Source organism: Cutaneotrichosporon cavernicola (genome assembly GCF_030864355.1).
Source record: "Cutaneotrichosporon cavernicola HIS019 DNA, chromosome: 1".
NCBI lineage: Eukaryota > Fungi > Basidiomycota > Tremellomycetes > Trichosporonales > Trichosporonaceae > Cutaneotrichosporon > Cutaneotrichosporon cavernicola.
In genome coordinates, this window is record NC_083393.1 from 3,420,545 (window position 1) to 3,438,579 (window position 18,035).

The 18,035-nt window shown below is 60.8% G+C and overlaps 6 protein-coding genes across 6 annotated transcripts; 3 read left to right on the forward strand and 3 right to left on the reverse strand.

Annotated features, from left to right (window-relative positions):
- Positions 1–45: 45 nt before the first annotated feature.
- On the reverse strand, positions 46–4,415 carry CcaverHIS019_0112730 (uncharacterized protein; the record flags this gene model as incomplete). Its single annotated transcript, XM_060596871.1, has 3 exons — positions 46–1,481; positions 1,518–3,785; positions 3,821–4,415. The coding sequence occupies 3 exons, from the start codon at positions 4,413–4,415 to the stop codon at positions 46–48; spliced, it is 4,299 nt and encodes a 1,432-aa protein (XP_060453821.1).
- Positions 4,416–4,769: 354 nt separating this feature from the next.
- On the forward strand, positions 4,770–6,154 carry SSU72 (uncharacterized protein; the record flags this gene model as incomplete). The annotated part of the gene is made up of 6 exons (XM_060596872.1): positions 4,770–5,285; positions 5,324–5,355; positions 5,501–5,644; positions 5,679–5,821; positions 5,886–6,004; positions 6,053–6,154. The coding sequence occupies 6 exons, from the start codon at positions 4,770–4,772 to the stop codon at positions 6,152–6,154; spliced, it is 1,056 nt and encodes a 351-aa protein (XP_060453822.1).
- A 546-nt stretch (positions 6,155–6,700) lies between these two features.
- On the forward strand, positions 6,701–12,568 carry CDC15 (uncharacterized protein; the record flags this gene model as incomplete). Its single annotated transcript, XM_060596873.1, has 16 exons — positions 6,701–7,420; positions 7,475–7,646; positions 7,682–8,109; positions 8,144–8,543; positions 8,583–8,821; positions 8,859–8,932; positions 8,966–9,050; positions 9,083–9,148; positions 9,186–9,286; positions 9,327–10,033; positions 10,071–10,803; positions 10,845–10,896; positions 11,228–11,375; positions 11,632–11,869; positions 11,905–11,954; positions 11,991–12,568. 16 exons carry the CDS (start codon positions 6,701–6,703, stop codon positions 12,566–12,568), a joined length of 4,791 nt encoding a protein of 1,596 aa, XP_060453823.1.
- A 535-nt stretch (positions 12,569–13,103) lies between these two features.
- On the forward strand, positions 13,104–14,540 carry CWC25 (uncharacterized protein; the record flags this gene model as incomplete). Its single annotated transcript, XM_060596874.1, has 1 exon — positions 13,104–14,540. The coding sequence occupies one exon, from the start codon at positions 13,104–13,106 to the stop codon at positions 14,538–14,540; it is 1,437 nt and encodes a 478-aa protein (XP_060453824.1).
- A 229-nt stretch (positions 14,541–14,769) lies between these two features.
- On the reverse strand, positions 14,770–16,006 carry bem46 (uncharacterized protein; the record flags this gene model as incomplete). Its single annotated transcript, XM_060596875.1, has 4 exons — positions 14,770–15,201; positions 15,234–15,685; positions 15,717–15,825; positions 15,998–16,006. The coding sequence occupies 4 exons, from the start codon at positions 16,004–16,006 to the stop codon at positions 14,770–14,772; spliced, it is 1,002 nt and encodes a 333-aa protein (XP_060453825.1).
- A 229-nt stretch (positions 16,007–16,235) lies between these two features.
- On the reverse strand, positions 16,236–17,662 carry CcaverHIS019_0112780 (uncharacterized protein; the record flags this gene model as incomplete). Its single annotated transcript, XM_060596876.1, has 3 exons — positions 16,236–16,594; positions 16,659–16,829; positions 16,864–17,662. The coding sequence occupies 3 exons, from the start codon at positions 17,660–17,662 to the stop codon at positions 16,236–16,238; spliced, it is 1,329 nt and encodes a 442-aa protein (XP_060453826.1).
- Positions 17,663–18,035: the final 373 nt, after the last annotated feature.

Consider the following 18,035-nt stretch of genomic DNA (forward strand, 5'->3'; position numbering starts at 1 on the left):
AAACGGCAGTGAATATGCATGGAAAACTAACTCTACCATCTACACCTACACGTCTGCAACCTTGCGCGTAGCCGTGACACGGCGCTCGACGCTCCCGCGCAGCGCCTTAGCGGCGGCCTGGACGCGCGCGTCGGCCTTCTCCTCCCCCTCCTTGCACGCAGTAAGCACCCGGTCGTAGAGGTTAAACGGCGTGTCCGAACTCGCATCCTTCCTCTCCGGTGCGGCTTGGGCGCGCAGAGCGTCGGCGCTCCACTCAATCGCCTCGCCAATCCATCCGAAGCTGAGTGCGCGCCCAATCCATCCGGGAGCATCGCGCGCCAGCTCTCCCTGCACAAGCCACGCTGGCATGGCCCAGTTACGTGCGGCATCCTCATTCAAGCTGAAGAACGTGTCCGCCACCGCTGCGGTGTATCTGTATCGCGTGTCCGGGCCGTCGTGTCTACCCAGCGCGATTTGGAGGTATCGCAGTGCTAGGGCGGACGGTGGGCCGCGCAACCGGGCAGTAGCGGGAGCGCGGAGGAAGGCTGCGCGCGCGTCGCCCCGTCTCGCGCCGCGGGAGAGCTCGACACACCGCGTGGCTAGGGCGATGAAAATATCCGTCATGTCGACGCGCATCTCGGCGGCCGCGAGGAACGCATCGTCGAACCTGTCGCGCTGGGTGAAGAAACCCACGATCTCGGCTGGGGAAAGGGAGACGTTGCCAGCCAGTAGGTCAGGGACTTCGGGGGCGAGCTGGAGGTGCGCCAGGATCGCACGGTACTCGGCCCGCATGTCTGACAGCGTCACTATGTCTGTGGGCGGGGAGGAACTCGCGAACACGTCCTCCGGGATGTAGGAAGTTACCCGGCAGCGCTTGGCTCCGCGGGATGAAGGGAGGGCGATCCAGGCATTGCGCTTGTCGACGAGGGAGAGGGCGTTGATTGCCGCTAAGAAGGAGCGGGCGCGCAGCGCAGCAATCTCGGTGCGGTTCAGCTTCGAGCTGACCTCGGCGAAACGGGTTGCTTGCGCGTACATTGTTTCGCCGGCTGAGCGGTAGTCGCCTCGACTGATGTGCCACGAGTACAGCACCTCGTAGTAGTTTGGTGTGCGGAGAGGATCCGAGTTGCGTGCCTTGAAGTTGAGGCGCTCCTCGACCTCCTTCTGGAACCCGATGAAGCCGAGCGAGTTGAGACGCCCGATCTCGTTCGACTCACACATCGCGCTGATGAGCTGGCCGAGAAGGTCGCGCTTGTCGGCTAATGGCGCGTCCGTGAGGGTCGCGTACGCGTCCTCATACTGCCCCAACTGGAGGTACGCAAGGAAGATGCGCGTCCAGATATCCTTGGCCTCGCCGCCGTCCATCGACTGCAGTGCGCGCTCACCAAACCGCGCGACGGGCACCCACAGTTCGCGCTGCTCAACCACGTTCATCACGTGGTGGAAGTACGCGCCAAGCGCATTCTTGTTACGCCATTCAGGGTTGATCGCCTGTAACGAGCCGTCTGAAGTCAGCTCTGTGTCAATAGAGATAAGCTCACCTCTGCAGCCAGCCGAAGCTCGTTCGAGGAACAATGCACCGCGCTCGATCTCGCCAACCTCTATCAGCGCCATGCCGTGGACGTACGCCGTCCCGGACGACAGGGGGTAGAGCTGGGTCAGCTCGCCAGCCGTTGCAGCGTGTCCGTCTGCGAGCACCGTATAGGCAAGCCTGATGTCGGCAGCTCGCGGCTCGACGTCGAACTGTTCGCTGCCCACGAGGCCGAGGTCCGCAAGGAGGCTGCTTGCCATGTCGAATAAGCACGCCACCGTGTCGCGCGGCGCCTGTTGTACGAGGGGATGCGCCAGCAATGCGTGCAAGAGCGAGTAGGCAGTGTCGTATCCGTCGCTGTCGACGCCCTTGTCCTCGTTCTCGCGCATCTTGAGGCCGCCAAACGCCACGAGCACGTCGTCTCTCCCGCTCCACTTCTGGATCTCGCGTTCACCCTCTCCGGCTCCGGTTTTCTGCGACAGCCACGACAGAACATGGTAACGGTGATACGTGACCTGCGCACGGGCGATGACCTCGATGAGCGTCTCGGATGATTCGTCGTCCTCGGCAAGGTCGGAAGACGTGGTCATGTGGAACAGCGCCACCAGGAGGATATCGCGTGCCATGGCGAAGCGCGCCGCAATGACAGCAGAGACAGTCGCCGTGAGGAGTGCGTTGCCGAAACCCGACAACGACCAGTTATCCGCCTTCAGTGACCCGCACGCTGCTGCGGGCCAGCTCGAGAGGATGTCGAGCTCGTCAGAGAGCGTACGAGGAACCGATGACGATTCGGCAAGCGCACGCGTGACGTGGTCCCGAGTCTCGTCGGTGAGGTACGGCTCGACAAACTCATCCCACAGGCCACCAGCCAGCTCTTCTGGTGGGACCTGGGCCGGCACAGACAGTTCGTTGTCGAGGTGACTGAGCAGCGCGTCGAGAGCGGATGTGCTGCCGTCACCTGATTCTGAGTTCGAGAGCACGTTTGACAACGTCTCGCCTGCCACGGCTGCGGCAGTGATCGCACGGCGCGCTTTTGGCGGCGCCAGAGCAGGATACAGCGCGCGGAGAGCACCCTCCGGGAGCGACTGGAACTCGGCCGCTTGTTGAGGTGCCTGGCCCAGGTGAACGAGAACGGCCGACGTGTCCTCCTGTACAGGCGTGGACGCACCCTCGCGGTCGAGGATGACGAGCTGGCCGTTGAGCGACGTCGTGGCGACAGGCCATCTGCCCTGCTTGTCCAGCTCGCACAGGCGGGCCCAGACTCCGAGCCACTGCTGCTTCAACTCTGCGCGGAACTCGTGAACGACTGGTGCGCCGGTCTGTGGGCTCGTCTTCATCGTCAACGCACAGCCCACAGCCGCCATGAAGCGCTCGTTGAGGCTGCGGTAGACGATGCTGCGGAGCCGCTCCTGATAGATAGCAGGGAGTTGGCTGACGTAGTCGTCGAGGGCAGTGGTAAGATCGAGGGTGGAGAAGCGGCCGGGATAGAGGAGGTGCTTGGCGAAGACCTCGGAGATGTCCTCGCTTGCGTTTGGCTGGGCAGGGTCGGGCGGGTCAAGGCTGAGGATCGTGTCAAAGTAAGACGTGTCGTAGCGCTCTACGCCGTCGTAGCACGCCGCCCGCTGCCAGTCGAGCACCATGCGTGGCTTGGTCGGCGGCGCGTGGTACGTCGAGAACTGGAGGATGTCGTTGATGGGCACAGAGTCGGCCTCGAGCTTGCCTTTGGCGTCCCAGACAGCCCAGAGACGCCACCCGTCGGCCGCGTCCGTCCGTGTTGGCGGCTGGACCTCGAAGCCTCGCAGCTCGCTCCCGGCCGATGCTGGTGACCCCGCCCGCTCGCCGGCGTACACGAGGTCATTGGCTCCCGACGAGGTGTTCGACGCGCGGTAGAACACAAATGTGCCTGGAACCGAGGGGTTGTAGGGGGTGGCGATGAAGACGACCACTATGTGCGAACAGCGCGAGGCTGGGTTCGGGTGGGGCACGATGCGAATGAGCGACGTCGAGTGGTCGGTGGACGGCTGTGAGCTCGACAGGTGGTTTGCGGGAACGAGGTCCTGCGTGGCGAGCCGGACGTCCAACGTCTTGAGGCACTGTCCGGTGACGCTCGACCACGTACGGAGCTTCGAGTCGCGCGAGAACGAATACAACACGGGGATCTGGTCTTCATAGTCGAACTCCGCGAGCGACGTGATGGTCTCGTCGGAGCCTCGGCTGAAGAAGCCTAAGCGGAGTCTGGAGTGGCCGCGGTGCTGAGACGTTGTCCAGTTAGGATTTTCTGATGTAAGATTACGACCGCAGCATTAAGCTTACCGGGTGTAGAGTCTGGGAGGCGGTCGACCTTGACGATGCCGCCGTCGGTGCAGCCGAGGACAACGGTGTTCTGGCTCACGGCAGCCCAGCTCGCGATCCCGCCAGCAGCGTGGATTGTCTCGTCGTCAAGCTCGACTTCTTCGACCCACTCCAAGTCCTTGGTAACGAACTTGATGCGGTCGCCTGCATCAGCGAACGAAGCCAGAGGGAAGGTGAATCGGTAGATCACGTCGGCGGTGGTGACGGCCAAGACTGTGAGCATCCCAGCCCCAAAGTCGGGGACAATGCAGCCAGACACGAGCGGCCGCAATGGGTCGGGGAGTACGATACGCAGCACGCTCGGTGGTGAGTTGGACTTGGCGTCGATAACGGGAGAGAGGGAGCGCAGCTCGAGCGCGTACCCGTTGAATACTGAGCGCGCTAGTGTGCCTGTCTGCGCATCAAAGGACGCGCTGAGCGCATGCTCGGCGTGCAGGGGTGAGTTGTACTCGTCCTGGGTGGCGGGAAAGGTGCGCTCTGAGGGCACCGCCACCTCGACCGCAGCCGTCTCGGCCAGGTGCGCGTGCACGAGCTCGAAGGGTGTGTACAGCGACATGGTGATGGCTGTACGGCACTTCCGCTCCCCCCTATTCGAAGTGGGGTGTGGCTGAGCTGGCGAGGCGTCGGATCGTTGAGGAAACGAGTGGATCCGCGGCGCAGAGACGTAGAAGAGGGTAGAGGGAGATGGGTAGATGGATGTGATGATGTGAGTGCAAGGGTGGGTGTGGATGGTTGTTGGTCCAGAAAACGACAACCCACAATTTGCTTCCGTCTCTGAAGTCACCACCCGCCTAGCAACAATCATTCCGCTTCACTCATCCTCTCAACGTCTCATCCCATCAACTGGTGCGTATGCTTCACCTCTCAGGAGGCAGCTTGCGTTTTGCTATGACAGCTGATGACAGGTATCATGGATCCAAGAAGACGGGACCCGCGCCTGCGCGGCGCGTACGGCCCCAGCGGCGGACAAGGCGGCTACAGCGGCCAGCCGCCAAACTACGGCGGCGGTGGTGGTGGTGGTGGTGGTGGTGAATACAGACAAGGAGGGCCTGGAGCTCCTGGAGGAGTGCAAGGTGGGGTATATCCGCAGCATGGTGGGCCACAAGGAGGAGACAGATACAACCGCGGATCGAACTCACCCTTCCCTCCGAGCGACCCGCGCCTGCGCGGCCAGACCTCGACACCGCCGTACGGCGAGTCCCGCGATCCCCGGCGCGACCAGCGCGACCCGCGTGACCGCGACCCTCGCAGGAGAGGACCTCCCCCAAGTGGTCCACCAGAACGTGCTCCGGCGCCTGAGTACCGACCCACACCGCCTCAGACCGAGGTGGCGCGAACGAACGGCGCGGCAGGTGGGGCGGTGGTGGAGGACGAACCCAAGATCCGGCAGCGGCCACTGTTCTGTGTTGTGTGCGCGAGTAATAATGTGAGTTTTCCCGGGCTAGATCATCCAACTGACGCCAGAATCGGTCGATGGAGGCGCACAAGGTGTTAAAGTGCGTCGGAACTCTCTTCCCTCAGCTTTACCCCTTCAGACCGTTTGGCTCTCTCCTCATCCTCACCATCCTTCCCACTTATGCTCCTTATCTTCTCTTCCAACCCCGACCCGCCTCCTTATCTGTTCGCAGGCGCTGACATCAGTGAGGCAGGTCTGCGCGTTATCTCGGCAGGCACAGGTTCCGCGGTGCGGTTGCCGGGCCCAGCGATCGACAAGCCGAACGTTTACCGCTTCGGCACACCGTACGACTACATCTACAAGGACCTCGACTCCAAGGACCCGAAGCTGTGAGCTAAGAGCAATCTGAGGAGCTGACAGCAGATACACGGCCAACGGGCTGCTGCCGATGCTGGACCGCAACCGCAAAGTCAAGCTCGCCCCAGAAAAGTGGCAGGAGCAGCGCGCGGTCCTCGCCGACGTTGTCATCACCTGCGAGGAGCGGTGCTACGATGCGGTCTGCGAGGGTGAGTGGTCCCTGCTCGGAGTACCAGCGGTTCCAAATGTCGTTAGCGAGGTGCCTGACCCCAGACATGCTCGCTCGTGGAGGCGAGTTCAACCGCCCGATTCACATCATCAACGTTGAGATCAAAGATAATCCCGAGGAGGCGCACATTGCGGGCAAGTCGATTCTCGAACTGTGTCAGAAGGTGAGTGGTGATATTTCCGGCGGTAGATCCGGTGGCTGACACGGTCAGATTGAAGAGGCGCGTGACCTGGACGCTCACATCGATGACATCTTGGTAGCCCACTCTGACAAGCACCCACACGCACTGCTGCACACTGTCACATTCTTCTGAGTAACCATGCATGTATACAGCTACTCTTGGTGTTAGGAGAGGCGTTGAATGATCAGATTGCTGATGCATGTGAAGAGGAGATTGATGAGTTTCCAGGGCAACATGCCGCATTTTGGCGTGTTGCCACTGCCAAATCCATCGTTCCTCCCTCTTCTTGGCCCACTTCCATCTCGTCAATCGCCACACTTTCATCTTGCAAACCTACAAGACTTGCAACGCTCCCCTCTTCCATCTACTCTTTACTCTTCACTCTTTACTCTTCACTCTTTTCCGTGGCCTTTGTGGCCAGACAGACCGACCCCGAGCACCAGCCCACAAACGCGAAGGACAGCGGTCGGTCACAAACTCAAACTCTTAACGGCACGCTTTGGCCTCATCTTCCCAACCAACCACTCACCTTCCCCATCTTCCCTCACCTCCTCTCGCACCCCCTCCCCCCGCCCGTTCCCAACAGTCACGCTCCGCGCTCGACCGTGTCCTTCTTGCTGTTTCCACAAACCCGATCGCGACACACCCTCACTGCGCGTGCGCGGCGCGCTATGAGCCATGTCGTCGTCCCCACTCTCAAACTACAGTCTCGGTGATCTACTGGGTCGAGGGGCGAGTGCAAATGTCTACCGCGCACTCAACTTCCAAACGGGTGAGACGGTCGCGATCAAGCAGATCTCGGTCGCGTCCCTGCCCGCCAGCAGTGTGCCGGACATTATGAGCGAGATTGACCTGCTCAAGAACCTCAACCACCCCAACATTGTCAAGTACAAGGGGTTTGCGCGCGACAAGGAGAATCTCTTCATCGTCCTCGAGTACTGCGAGAACGGGTCGCTGCAGAACATTCTCAAGCGCTATGGCAAGTTCCCCGAGTCGCTTGTCGCAGTCTACATGCGTCAGGTGCTCGAAGGACTGCTGTACCTGCACGACCAGGGTGTGATCCACCGCGACATCAAGGGTGCCAACATCCTCACCAATAAGGACGGTTGCGTCAAGCTCGCCGACTTTGGCGTGAGCAGTCGCGCGCCAAAGCCCGACCTCGCGGCCGCGGCCGCGCATCCAGACGCGGACATCGAGGTCGTCGGTAGCCCGTACTGGATGGCGCCCGAAGTCATCGAACAGTCCGGCGCAACGGCGGTGTCTGACGTATGGAGCGTCGGATGTGTCGTCGTCGAGCTGCTCGAGGGCAAGCCGCCGTTCGGTAACCTTACGCCCATGCAGGCGCTATTTCGGATCGTGCAAGACCCATCCATGAGGATACCGGAGGGCGCTAGTCCGGTGTGTTTCAAATGGCCGATCTGGGATATGGGGAAAGGAGGCAGCTGACACCAGATCGTCAAGGACTTTCTATATCAATGCTTCCAGAAAGACCCCAACCTGCGTGTCTCAGCTCGTAAGCTCCTACGTCACCCGTGGATGCAGACGGCCAAGAAGGGAAGCGACGAGCCGGCTGCGGCTGTGGAGGCCATTCAGAAGGTGCAGGCGTGGAACGAGGCGCTGAATGGTGAGACGCCAACTGCTGCGCGATACTGACAGCAGCCGTCCCGAAGAACTCGGGGACCATCCGACGGCTGCCAGTGTTGAAGAAGGCCAAGGAAGAGGTCAAGGGCGACCGCAGCGACGCAACGATTGCGCCCGCCAAGCCCAAGGGGGGACAAGGCACGGCCGGGTTGCTGCAGAAGAACCAGCACGTTAGCGACGCCCTCAGCCGCGCGCGCGAGAGCGACGAGACGGAGAAGTGGGACGACGATTTTGCTCTCGACATATCCCTACCCAAGTTAACACATAAGGCGAGTCCCGTACCGCCAGAAGAAGTCGACACGAACCATGCGACGGTGCGTCCCTCGCGCGATGCATTGGCGGCGAGCAAGAAAGCAAGCAAGGGTCGGCCGCAGTCCATCGAGGAAGACTACTCGGATCTTGGATTAGAGGGCGACGAGCTCAAGATCAAGGCGTCGATCATGAGGGTGAGCTAATGGTGCCATTTGGGTCTGACAGTAGTCGCAACATAGGGGCAGGAAACCGATCTTGCATCCCAACGACCTCTATAAGATCGGTACGATCAAGCCATACTCGTCCAAGCCCGCTACGCCACCATCCCTTCCATCTCTTCCCCAAGCTGCATCCGTGCCACCATCCAAGCCGCCCCCCGCAGCGCCTGCCTCTGCACCACAACCACCACAACCACCACCACCACCAAGAGTGCCCTCCCCTGCCTCGTCTCCAACGGTATCCGTGACCAACAGCCCGACGCTTCCAACCAAGACGCCACCAGGGTCACGGCAAAGCTCGCTGCGCGGCCGCAATGCGTCGAACAACCACCTCGAGCTCCTCAAGTACACTGAGGCTGACGATGAGGACTACTCAGACATGTTCGGCGGACCGGCTGCGAACGAGGACGGTATGTTCTAGAGTGTCTTTGGCGGTCAGCTGACGGCAGGGACGAACACGATGGGATCTTTGCAACTCACAAGGCGGTCCAACAGGTCATGGGTGGACGAGGACGAGGAAGGGGTTGATCCGTTCGCCGAACTCGAAGACGACTTCGCCACGGACAGCTACGAAGAAAACCTCCGCCGCGACCGGCGAGCTGCCAAGCAGGCGAGCGTCGAGCGCCTCATCGTGCGCCTCGAAACCAGCATCCCGGCCGCGCAACTGAAGGAGGTTTCGGAGGAGCTGGTGGGTGGTTATGCTGACCTTGTACTCACCGCACCAGTTGTCAACCCTCGAGAACGCACCACCAGATATGCAGCTCGAGCGCCACTTCGTGCAGAATCGTGGCATGCTTGCGTGAGTGGGCACAGCCAGCGGCGCTGACCACAGACTATTGGACGTGCTCGAGACCCATCTCAATCGGCGTGACCACGTCCGCGAGCTTCCCATGTCGTTACTCAAGATTGTCAACTTTGTGAGTGGTTTGCACGTCCATGCTGACCCCAGATCGTAGCTGTCGACGTCGATAATCTCGAATCATTCTGTCTCGTTGGTGGTATCCCCGTCATGATCGTGAGCTCGAAATACCCCAGCCGGAAGCTGACACCAGCCGTATACTAGTAAGAGGTATCACCTTAATATCCGCCTCGAAGCATCCACATTCATTCAAAATCTCACTCGCAGCGCGTTAACGCTGCAAATGTTCATCTCGTGCGTGTGCTACGCTATCCGTGTCCTCAGCTGACCTCAGATGTCGCGGGTTAAAGGTGCTCGTCGACCTCCTGGACGAGGACTACTCCGTCAACGAGGCACTGATCCTCTCCGCGCTAGAGGGTATCGGAAGTGTGTTCGATCTGCAATCGCCCACCCCCAAACCCGACTTCTGTCGCATGTTCACACGAGAAGGCATTATGGATCCACTATCGACAGCGCTCCTAGCCTTAATCAAGGACAAGGACGCGGACGAGGACGTGACAAAGCGGTGCCTCGACGTGCTTCTCCTCTTCTCACAGGTTGCGCAGGCAGACTCGCATGTCCGCCAGTCTTTCGCCGAACGGACGATCATGATGCGGCTTCTCCGCGCGCTCGACCTGCTCCCCCGCAAACTGCTTGTCACGGAGATCAAGGCCGTCAAGCACCTTGCGACACATCCCCAGCTTGTCGAGGTGCTGCAGAACTCGAACGCCGTCGAGATTCTCGTCGACCTACTTGGCAAGACGCTCAAGGGCTCGTACAGCAACGAGATCTGCTCGCACATTTTTCAGACCATCTTTTCCATGTGCCGCTTGTCCAAGTCGCGGCAGGAAGAGGCCGCGGCCGCTGGCATCATTCCCCTCCTTAAGCGCGTCATTATGTCCAAGTCGCAGCTCAAGCAGTTCGCGCTGCCCGTGCTCTGTGACCTAGCGAACGCTGGCAAGCAGTCCCGCCGACTCCTGTGGCAGAACGAGGGGCTGAACAGTGAGCGTAATCGGACAGATTATGTAACTGACCCTAGTGTATCTTGACCTCCTGGACGATCCCTACTGGCGTGTGAGCGCGCTCGAGGCGCTCACAGCGTGGATGCAGGACGAACCTGCGCGCGTTGAAGGAGAGCTGCTCAGTAAAGAGTCTGTCGACTGCTTGACCAAGTGCTTCGTGCAGTCATCGTCGCAGTCGTACGAGCGCATCCTAGAGCCGTTCCTCAAAATCATGCGTCTTTCACCGCCACTGACGAACGCGTTCGTCTCCCCTACCTTCCTGACGCGCCTCGCTGAGACACTCGAGCGCCAGACCAAGGCCGGCATCACGCTCAACCTGCTGCGCATTACACGGTTAGCCTTGGAGTCGCATCCGCAGCGCCTAGCGCTCGTGCCGCGCTACCGGTTTGACCGAATCATCAAGCGCCTTGCACTACAGAACGACCCCGTTCTTGTCCGCGAGCTCGCGCAGCAGGTTTATCCCGTTCTCGTAGGAGGCACGTTACCTGCGCCGTCATCCAGCGCGATGGGCGAGGGGAAACGCAAAATCACAGCTGTGCGCCGCAAGAGCACAGACATGTCCCCTCCGCTCGGGTACCATGGCTTCTCCAACTCGGGGCAGGGCATACCGCCCCGCCGCGTTGGGGCGCACGCGCGCACAGCCAGCGACGAGATTCGGCGCTCGGTCCTCGGCCCGCCTATCGAGAACGGAGAGGAACGCGCTTCGTCTGACGGGAGGCGGCCCAAGAGCGGGATACCACGCAACGTCAAGTAGGCCGGCTCGCTGTGCGAGAGAGAAGAGCTGACGCCAGGGAGATCTGGGACGCGGGCGAGAACGGCCGGAGTCGCCTCCGACCGCCTGCCGTGAGGCCAAAGCTGACGAGTAGGGGAGAGTAAGGATAATAGTTTAGGGCGGCAGAGGATTATGTAGCATGCCGGTTTGGCCCAGTGTAACGATACGTTTGCATGCCGTAGTCGAGCGCATTTCCTCCGGAGGAGTGGTTTAGCGATCCGGAGAAGGAGTGGGGCAGGAGCGTTGGCCAATGTTTGGGCGTCAGGCTGGGACGGAAGTAAAACCACGCGCCTGCCTTCGCTGTCAACAAGCCCCTCTCAAGCTCTCATCTTGCACTCACTCAACCCTCACTCAACCCTCACTCTCCATCAATCCATTACAAACACTTGTCCATCACCCCAGACACCTCGTCTGCGCGCGCTCTCCGCAATGTCCACCAAGATCCGCCGCCCAGTCGCCATGTCGACGCCCAAGAGGCAGGTGCCAAAGACGCCCAGCCGACGCGACGCCGCGAGCCGGCAAGCCGTGCTGGACAACTACGATCTCGAAGGTGGGTGTCGCGCCGATGCGCGCGCCGACACTGTCCGGCACCTGCCCCATGGCCCTGTCCCTCGCCGTGATCGGCCCTCTGCACTGGGAAGCTTCCCCCGTTGTGTATGGCAACCTGTCGACGTCTGCACGCCACAGGTCCCCCCCTCCCTCCCCTCGCCCTCTCCTTACCTTCCCTCCACTTCCCCTGTCTCTCCTAGTCGCACTCCGCTGTCGCCAACAACCTCGCTTCCCACCTACATGTGCGCTGACCTCAGTCTCCCATCGCACTGCTACCAAGCGTGCGGAGCTTGATAGCATGCTCTCGACCTACCTCTCCCTCGCTGAGGCCGAGATCCTCCGCATCCCGCGCGACTTGCGCACAATGACTCTCGGCGAGCTAGAAGAATGCTGGGCGGGTAACTTTGCCGACACGTCGCGGCGTCTGGCGGAGAAGCGCTTCGAGCGCACCGCGCCGTCGACGGACGAGGATGCGGTGTTGGCGGCGGCTAAGAGGTAGGTGTCTCATCACACAATGACCCTGACGGCAGGAAACGTGACGCACAGTCACCATTACCTCTCGAGAAGACGAGCAAGAGTGGTAAGTTAATTGATTCATATTGTCAGCTTACACCAGCGCGCACCAAGAAGCCGGCACCCGCACCCAAGCGGCGCACAAAGAAGGCCGCCAAGACACCTCTGCCAGCGGCGACTGGCGTGTCTACCCTTCCGCAGGACCACGAGTTCAATCCTCAGCTTCCCAAGACGCCCGCGCGTGCACCTCGGCGTAACGAGTCGTTCTTCAGCCTGAACGGTTCTCCTGTCAACCCGGAGCTGGAGAGCGAGAGCGAGCACGAAGACGAGCTGCCGGACCCCGCAGCGATGGAGGCCGCGGCCGAGCGTGCGTCGCAGACGAGCCGCACAACGAGCGCGCGCTCCAAGGCGGAGTCGAAGCGTGCACCCTCCATGATCTTCCGCCAGAGCCTGGCGCCGACGCTCGTTGACGAGTCGCCCGATCCTGGTCGCGTCGGCATACCTCTCAGCGACGGGCGGACTCTGATGTTCGATCCCCTCGCTCTGTCTCCGGGAAGAATCGATGACGAGCTGGAGAGCGGCGGGCTGGGCAGCAAGGAGAAGGCCGGTGTCAAGAAGCTAGTGCAGGAAGAGGTGTTTCGGTCGCTCACGGAGCGTATGGAGCGCTGGAAGGCTTTGTAGCTGCTCACTTTCACGGTCATTCTCGATAAACCCCATCCACTGTCGTCTTAGATTGCAATAACTGTACCTCATGCCATGTACCTTCTCCAGCATCCAGTAAATCATTCCTGCACGTTCTTGACTGGTCGCCTTTGAAGCTCCATGCAGAAACAAGGTTGTTTGGTTCAGTGGACCCAAGGAGGGTTGAGGCTGCGGAAGCAAAATGCCACGAGGAAAATTGGCCATTTGCTGTCGCCACCCAACCGCAAACGGCTTAGTTCCTTTCGCCACCGTAACCTGCCCTCTCATCCACTCAACGTCTCATCCACTCAACCTCTCATTCACTCAACCTCTCATCCACTCAACCTCTCATCCAACTTCTCTACACTCATCTACACCTTCAACAGCTCGGACGCCGCACGCCCTTCGTTGCCTGCTCTTCCCTCTTCATTCGCTTTGAGCACTCGCTCCTCTCGATCCACTCTAGCCTCAGGCAGCCCTTTCTCCCCACCTCCTCAACACAACCTTCATCCAAATGGGCGGCGGCGACCTAAACATGAAAAAGTCCTGGCACCCAGCCCTCCTGGTGAACCAGGACAAGGTGTGGCAAGCGGAGAAGAAAGCTTCAGAGGAACGCAAAGCCCTCCGCCAGCTCCAGAAGGAACGCGATGAGGAACGCCAACTCGCCGAGCTCCAGCGTCTTCAAGAGGCTCAAACCGGAAAGAAACGCGTAGAGAAGCTGGACTGGATGTACGCGGCACCCTCCTCGTCTGGGATGGGTGGGGGACGTACCGAGCGCGAACTGGAGGATTATCTGTTGGGCAAGAAACGCGTCGATGAGGCCCTTCGTGGGGCTGATAAGGATGTGGGGAACACGTCCAAGGATTTCATTATTGCGCAGAACGCCAATACCGCGCGTGATACGGCTGCGAAGATTCGGGAAGATCCCATGCTGGCAATGAAGAAGGCTGAGCAGGCGCGGTTGGCGGCGCTTATGAATCGCCCGGATATTCGGCGCGCCCTCAAGGCCAAGCAGGGGGAGGGGAAGGAGGAGAAGAGGGAGCGGAGGAGGGCCGAGAAGGAGGAGAGGCGGCGGGAGAGGCACGAGAGGAGGTCGGGCTATTCGGACGAGGAACGGGAGCGTCGACACCGCCGTGATCGCGACGACCGCGATGACCGGAACGATCGCAGGCGTGACCGCGACCGCGATTATGACGATCGGAAGCGCGACCGATACGATGAGAGCGAGCGCCGCCGCGACAGGCGCGATGACCGCGACGACCGTGACCGTAGACGCAACTCGCGCTCTGTGTCCCCACGCCGTGACGACCGCGAGACGAAGCGGCGCGACTCGCGCTCCGATTTGCCACGTCGCGACCGCGGACGCGACCGCGACGACACGCCGAAGCGGGAGCCTCGTAGCCCTCGCGACCGCTCGCCTGTCAAGCCGGAGCGCGACATGTCCCCCAAGCGCGAGCGCAGCCCTCGCGAGAGGAACGGCGGCAACCGCGACTTGCGTAACGGCGCGAACGGCAACGGTGACACGCGCTACAATGGCCGACGTGACGAGCGCAACGGTGGCCCGCACAACTTGAACAACGGCGCTCGCGACTTGCGCAACGGCCGAAACGACCGCAACGACTCTCGCGACTTGCGTAACGGCAACGGACGCGCGTACGATCACGCTCCACCCCGCCACCCCTCTCCCGAGCGCAAGCCAGCTGGTAACGCGCTTGACGACATGCGCGCAGCCCGCCTCGCGGCCATGACTGGCGCTGCAAACCAGATGTCTGCCGAGCGGTCGACCAAGCTCGCACAGCGGGCTGATGAGGAGAAGCGTGTGTTTGAGGCCGAGGAGCGTGCGAGGGCCAAATACCACCGCGACGAGGCGGCGGGCATGTTCATGAAGCACCAGGAGCAACTGGGTGGTTCTGTTGGGCTTGCGGAGAACCTGCAGCGTCGTGGTGGCAAGGGACTGCTGCGTGACATTTAGACGACTATGTATTTTCTAGCTCCATGTATCGGCATTGTTGGTGTACCAGCAGTTGCATTCGTCAGTGTCCCTATGGTAGCATAATGAACCGACACACCCGGCGCCTTGGGGACCGTATGCGCTTCTATTCTGTCGAGGCCAGCTAGACGACGCAGTGTATTTGAGCACGCGGCCAAGTGTGTGAATGCGCGAAAGATGTGAAACCCTGGTGAGATGTATCACATCTAGTCTACTCGATGACCTTTTCCTTCTCCCCGCCCTCAATCTCCTTACGGAGCCAATCGCCAATCTCGTCCCAATAAGCCGGGGCGACATAGGTATCATTATGGGTGCCATGCGGGAACTCGCGCCAGCAGCACTTACCACCCTGGCGCAACCGCAGCTCGCGAAGAGCGAGCATCTGCGCCTGTGGCACGAGCTCGTCCCGCCGTCCACTGAGGAAGAGGATGGGTGTGCTCTTGGGGATTTTGGGGAGTGCCTTGGCGGCATCCCACCGCTCACTTAAGAGGAGATTGACGAGAATGGGTGGGACGGGCATGACGTGTGGCACGAGGGACGCGAGGCTCACAAAAGTGTTCTCGATAATCACGCCAGACACCATGTCTGGGAAAGCGGCGGCTGTGTCGAGCACGACGGCACCGCCAATACTCTGGCCATATAACTCGTGTCAACAATGTTAAAGTGAGCACTTACGACGAGTTTGGTATTACGCAATATGGGATGGGTGGCAATATATTCCATGGCGGTGGCTGCATCGACCTTGATGCCCGCCTCGGAAGGCGCGCCTTCACTCAGTCCATATCCCCGGTAACTGAGCATGAAGACATTACACGCGAGCTCGGACACGAACTTGCGTGCGAGAGGAATGCGGTGCCCGAGATTGCCGGCATTAGCATGGAACATGACGACGGTGGGTCGGGAGCGGGCGTATTCGAGCGCGTCGGCCGAGTCCTTGACTTGATCCCAGGCGGCTAGTTCACTCTCTCCGCGGTCCTTGAGTTGCGCGCTGTTCAGTCCACGCAGCTCGTGGAGGGGCACGACGCGTTGGCGCGCAGGGATCACATAGGCCTTGATACGCAGCCCGTCGGGCGTGGCAAGAGTCACGTCCTCGTATGGGAGGGCGGCTTCAGTCGGTTTGGGGACCACTGATGTCAGATGAGGGAGAAGGAAACTGACTTGTTCGAGATCCTTCGGGGAAGTCGGCGGGGTAGATTAGCCGGCGCTGGAAGTACCATAGCGCGCCGGCAAGGAATACGGGGATCGTCAGCGTCACGCCGAGACCGTACTGGTGTCAGCTTGATGTGGAACGGTCCGAGAGATGAAGAGAGAGGCTAGGTGTTCTGTGCGACCTGCGTGACTGCACATCCATCACGAAGGAGGGAAGTATCGACCATGCCACGTTGCGGAAGTGGTCTCGGTCGCGCAGTGGAGACCTAGCCACAATGCGATCCACTTACCTTGGCCATGGTGTAGAATGTTGACGCGGACACCATCCTACTCCAAGCTGCGGCGACTTTGTGTGTTGGGAGGGGAGGATGCAAGGCCCAGCTGAATGTGCTACGCACAAACGCATTCAACGTCGACCTCCACCCGGGCCACGATCAAGGCACCATGAAATGCGACGGACAAGTCATGCATCTCCGCCTCCTCCTCATCAATCTAAACTACACAAGATTGCATGTAAAGTCATCTATATTACAGAATCATCGCGACTGCCCCCATCCCCGCCGCGGCAGCAACGATCCAGCTAGCGCCCATGGCGGCGGCGGCGTTTTTCATAAAGCTAACGTTCCACCCCTTGGACTTGTAGTTGCGGATGAGGTTGTCGACCTCGGGCGCGTTGGGCCCTTGCGAGTTAAGCTGGAACTCTTCCGACGTAAACACGTTCGTGTAGTTGCACACATTGGACGCGTTGTACCCCGGCCGGTCGGGGCAGTACTCTGGCACGGCGATTTGCAGGTAGAATGTGGAGCCGTGGCACTCGACGCACGCCTCTCCGGGATCGTAGTATTGGATCGGGTAGAAGGTTGTGTTGCCCTCGTCGGCCATGATTTCTGGGGTTAGCGGCGTTTGGGATTAGGGGGGGCCGTTAGAAACGAGTCCTGCACGTCAACTCACTGTCCTTGCGCGTCCGGAGACGCCCCTTGGGGATGAGGCTGCCGTCGGCCGGGTTGTCCTCGCGGAACGTCTTGACCTTTTTAGTTTCGTTACTCCACAGGAAGAAGTGCAGCTCGTCTTTACTTGGCCCGTCGTACGACCACCAAATACCGCCCGTGGCTTCGAACGACCCTGTTGTTAGCTCCGACACAACACGGAGACTCACAGAAACTGCCCTTGGTCGGCCACGTAATGTTCATTGGATAGCGCGTGTGGTCGGCTGTGTCCCATGGCCCCTCAGCCGTGTCAGTTGGCGTTGGGGTATTGTCCGGCTTGTTCGAAGTCTGGTCGTTGTTGGTGTTGGTTGGTTTGTCGGCATTGTTCGTCGAGCCCGTGTTGCCCTTGTTGCCCGTGTTGCCGTTCCCGGTGTTGGTGTTCCCAGTGCCAGCAGTGTTTCCAGTGCCGCCAGTGTTGCCAGTGCCGCCAGTGTTGCCAGTGCCGCCAGTGTTTCCAGTGCCGCCAGTGTTGCCAGTGCCGCCAGTGTTTCCGGCACCAGCGTTGCCACCCGTGCCGCCAGTATTTCCGCCATTCGTGCCGCCGTTCCCTGTTCCAGCGTTGCCGCCAGTGCCAGTACCAGTGCCAGTACCAGTGCCAGTACCAGTGCCAGTGCCGGCATCACCGCCCGTCCCCCCGTCCGTCCCGCCAGCGGTAGCTCCATTGCCGCCGGTTCCACCATTGCCTCCGCCAGTGCCAGTGCCGCCAGTGCCTCCGCCGGTGCCACCGCCAGTCCCGCCAGTGCCACCTCCAGTCCCGCCAGTCCCACCGCCTGTCCCACCGCCAGTCCCACCGCCAGTCCCACCGCCAGTCCCGCCAGTGCCAGTCCCACCGCCAGTGTCGCCTCCAGTCCCACCAGCGCCGCCAGGAGCCTGGCGGGCTACGAGGTCGGAGCTGGGCAAACGTGCCGGCGCGGCGGAGGTAGGTATGGCGAGGAGGGCGAGGAGGGCGAGGAACGCGCTTGGGAGCATGGTGGGGGGGTGTAATGGGGAGGGGGATGGGGAGGGGAGAGGGGGAGGGAGAGGGGGAGAGGGGGAGAGAAGGGGGTAGCGGTCTCGGAGTAGGTGGGCGCGAGGTCGTGAGGGCGTGAGGCGTGAAGGCGTGAGGGCGTGAAGGAGGGAGTGAAGGAGTGAAGGAGTGAAGGGAGAACAGCGTAAGTGCAAGTGCAAGTTATGAGGAGCCAAAGGAGGCTAGGCCAAACGGGGGCGCGAGCGTCACGTCCAGAGAAGCTGTGACTGAGAATCGGGGTTCATGGGATCCTATTTTGGAAGGGGTTGGGTTGGGAATGTATGGCCCTCTCATTGTTAGAGTGCGTGTCCGTGTTGTACGGGGTTTGTGAGGTTT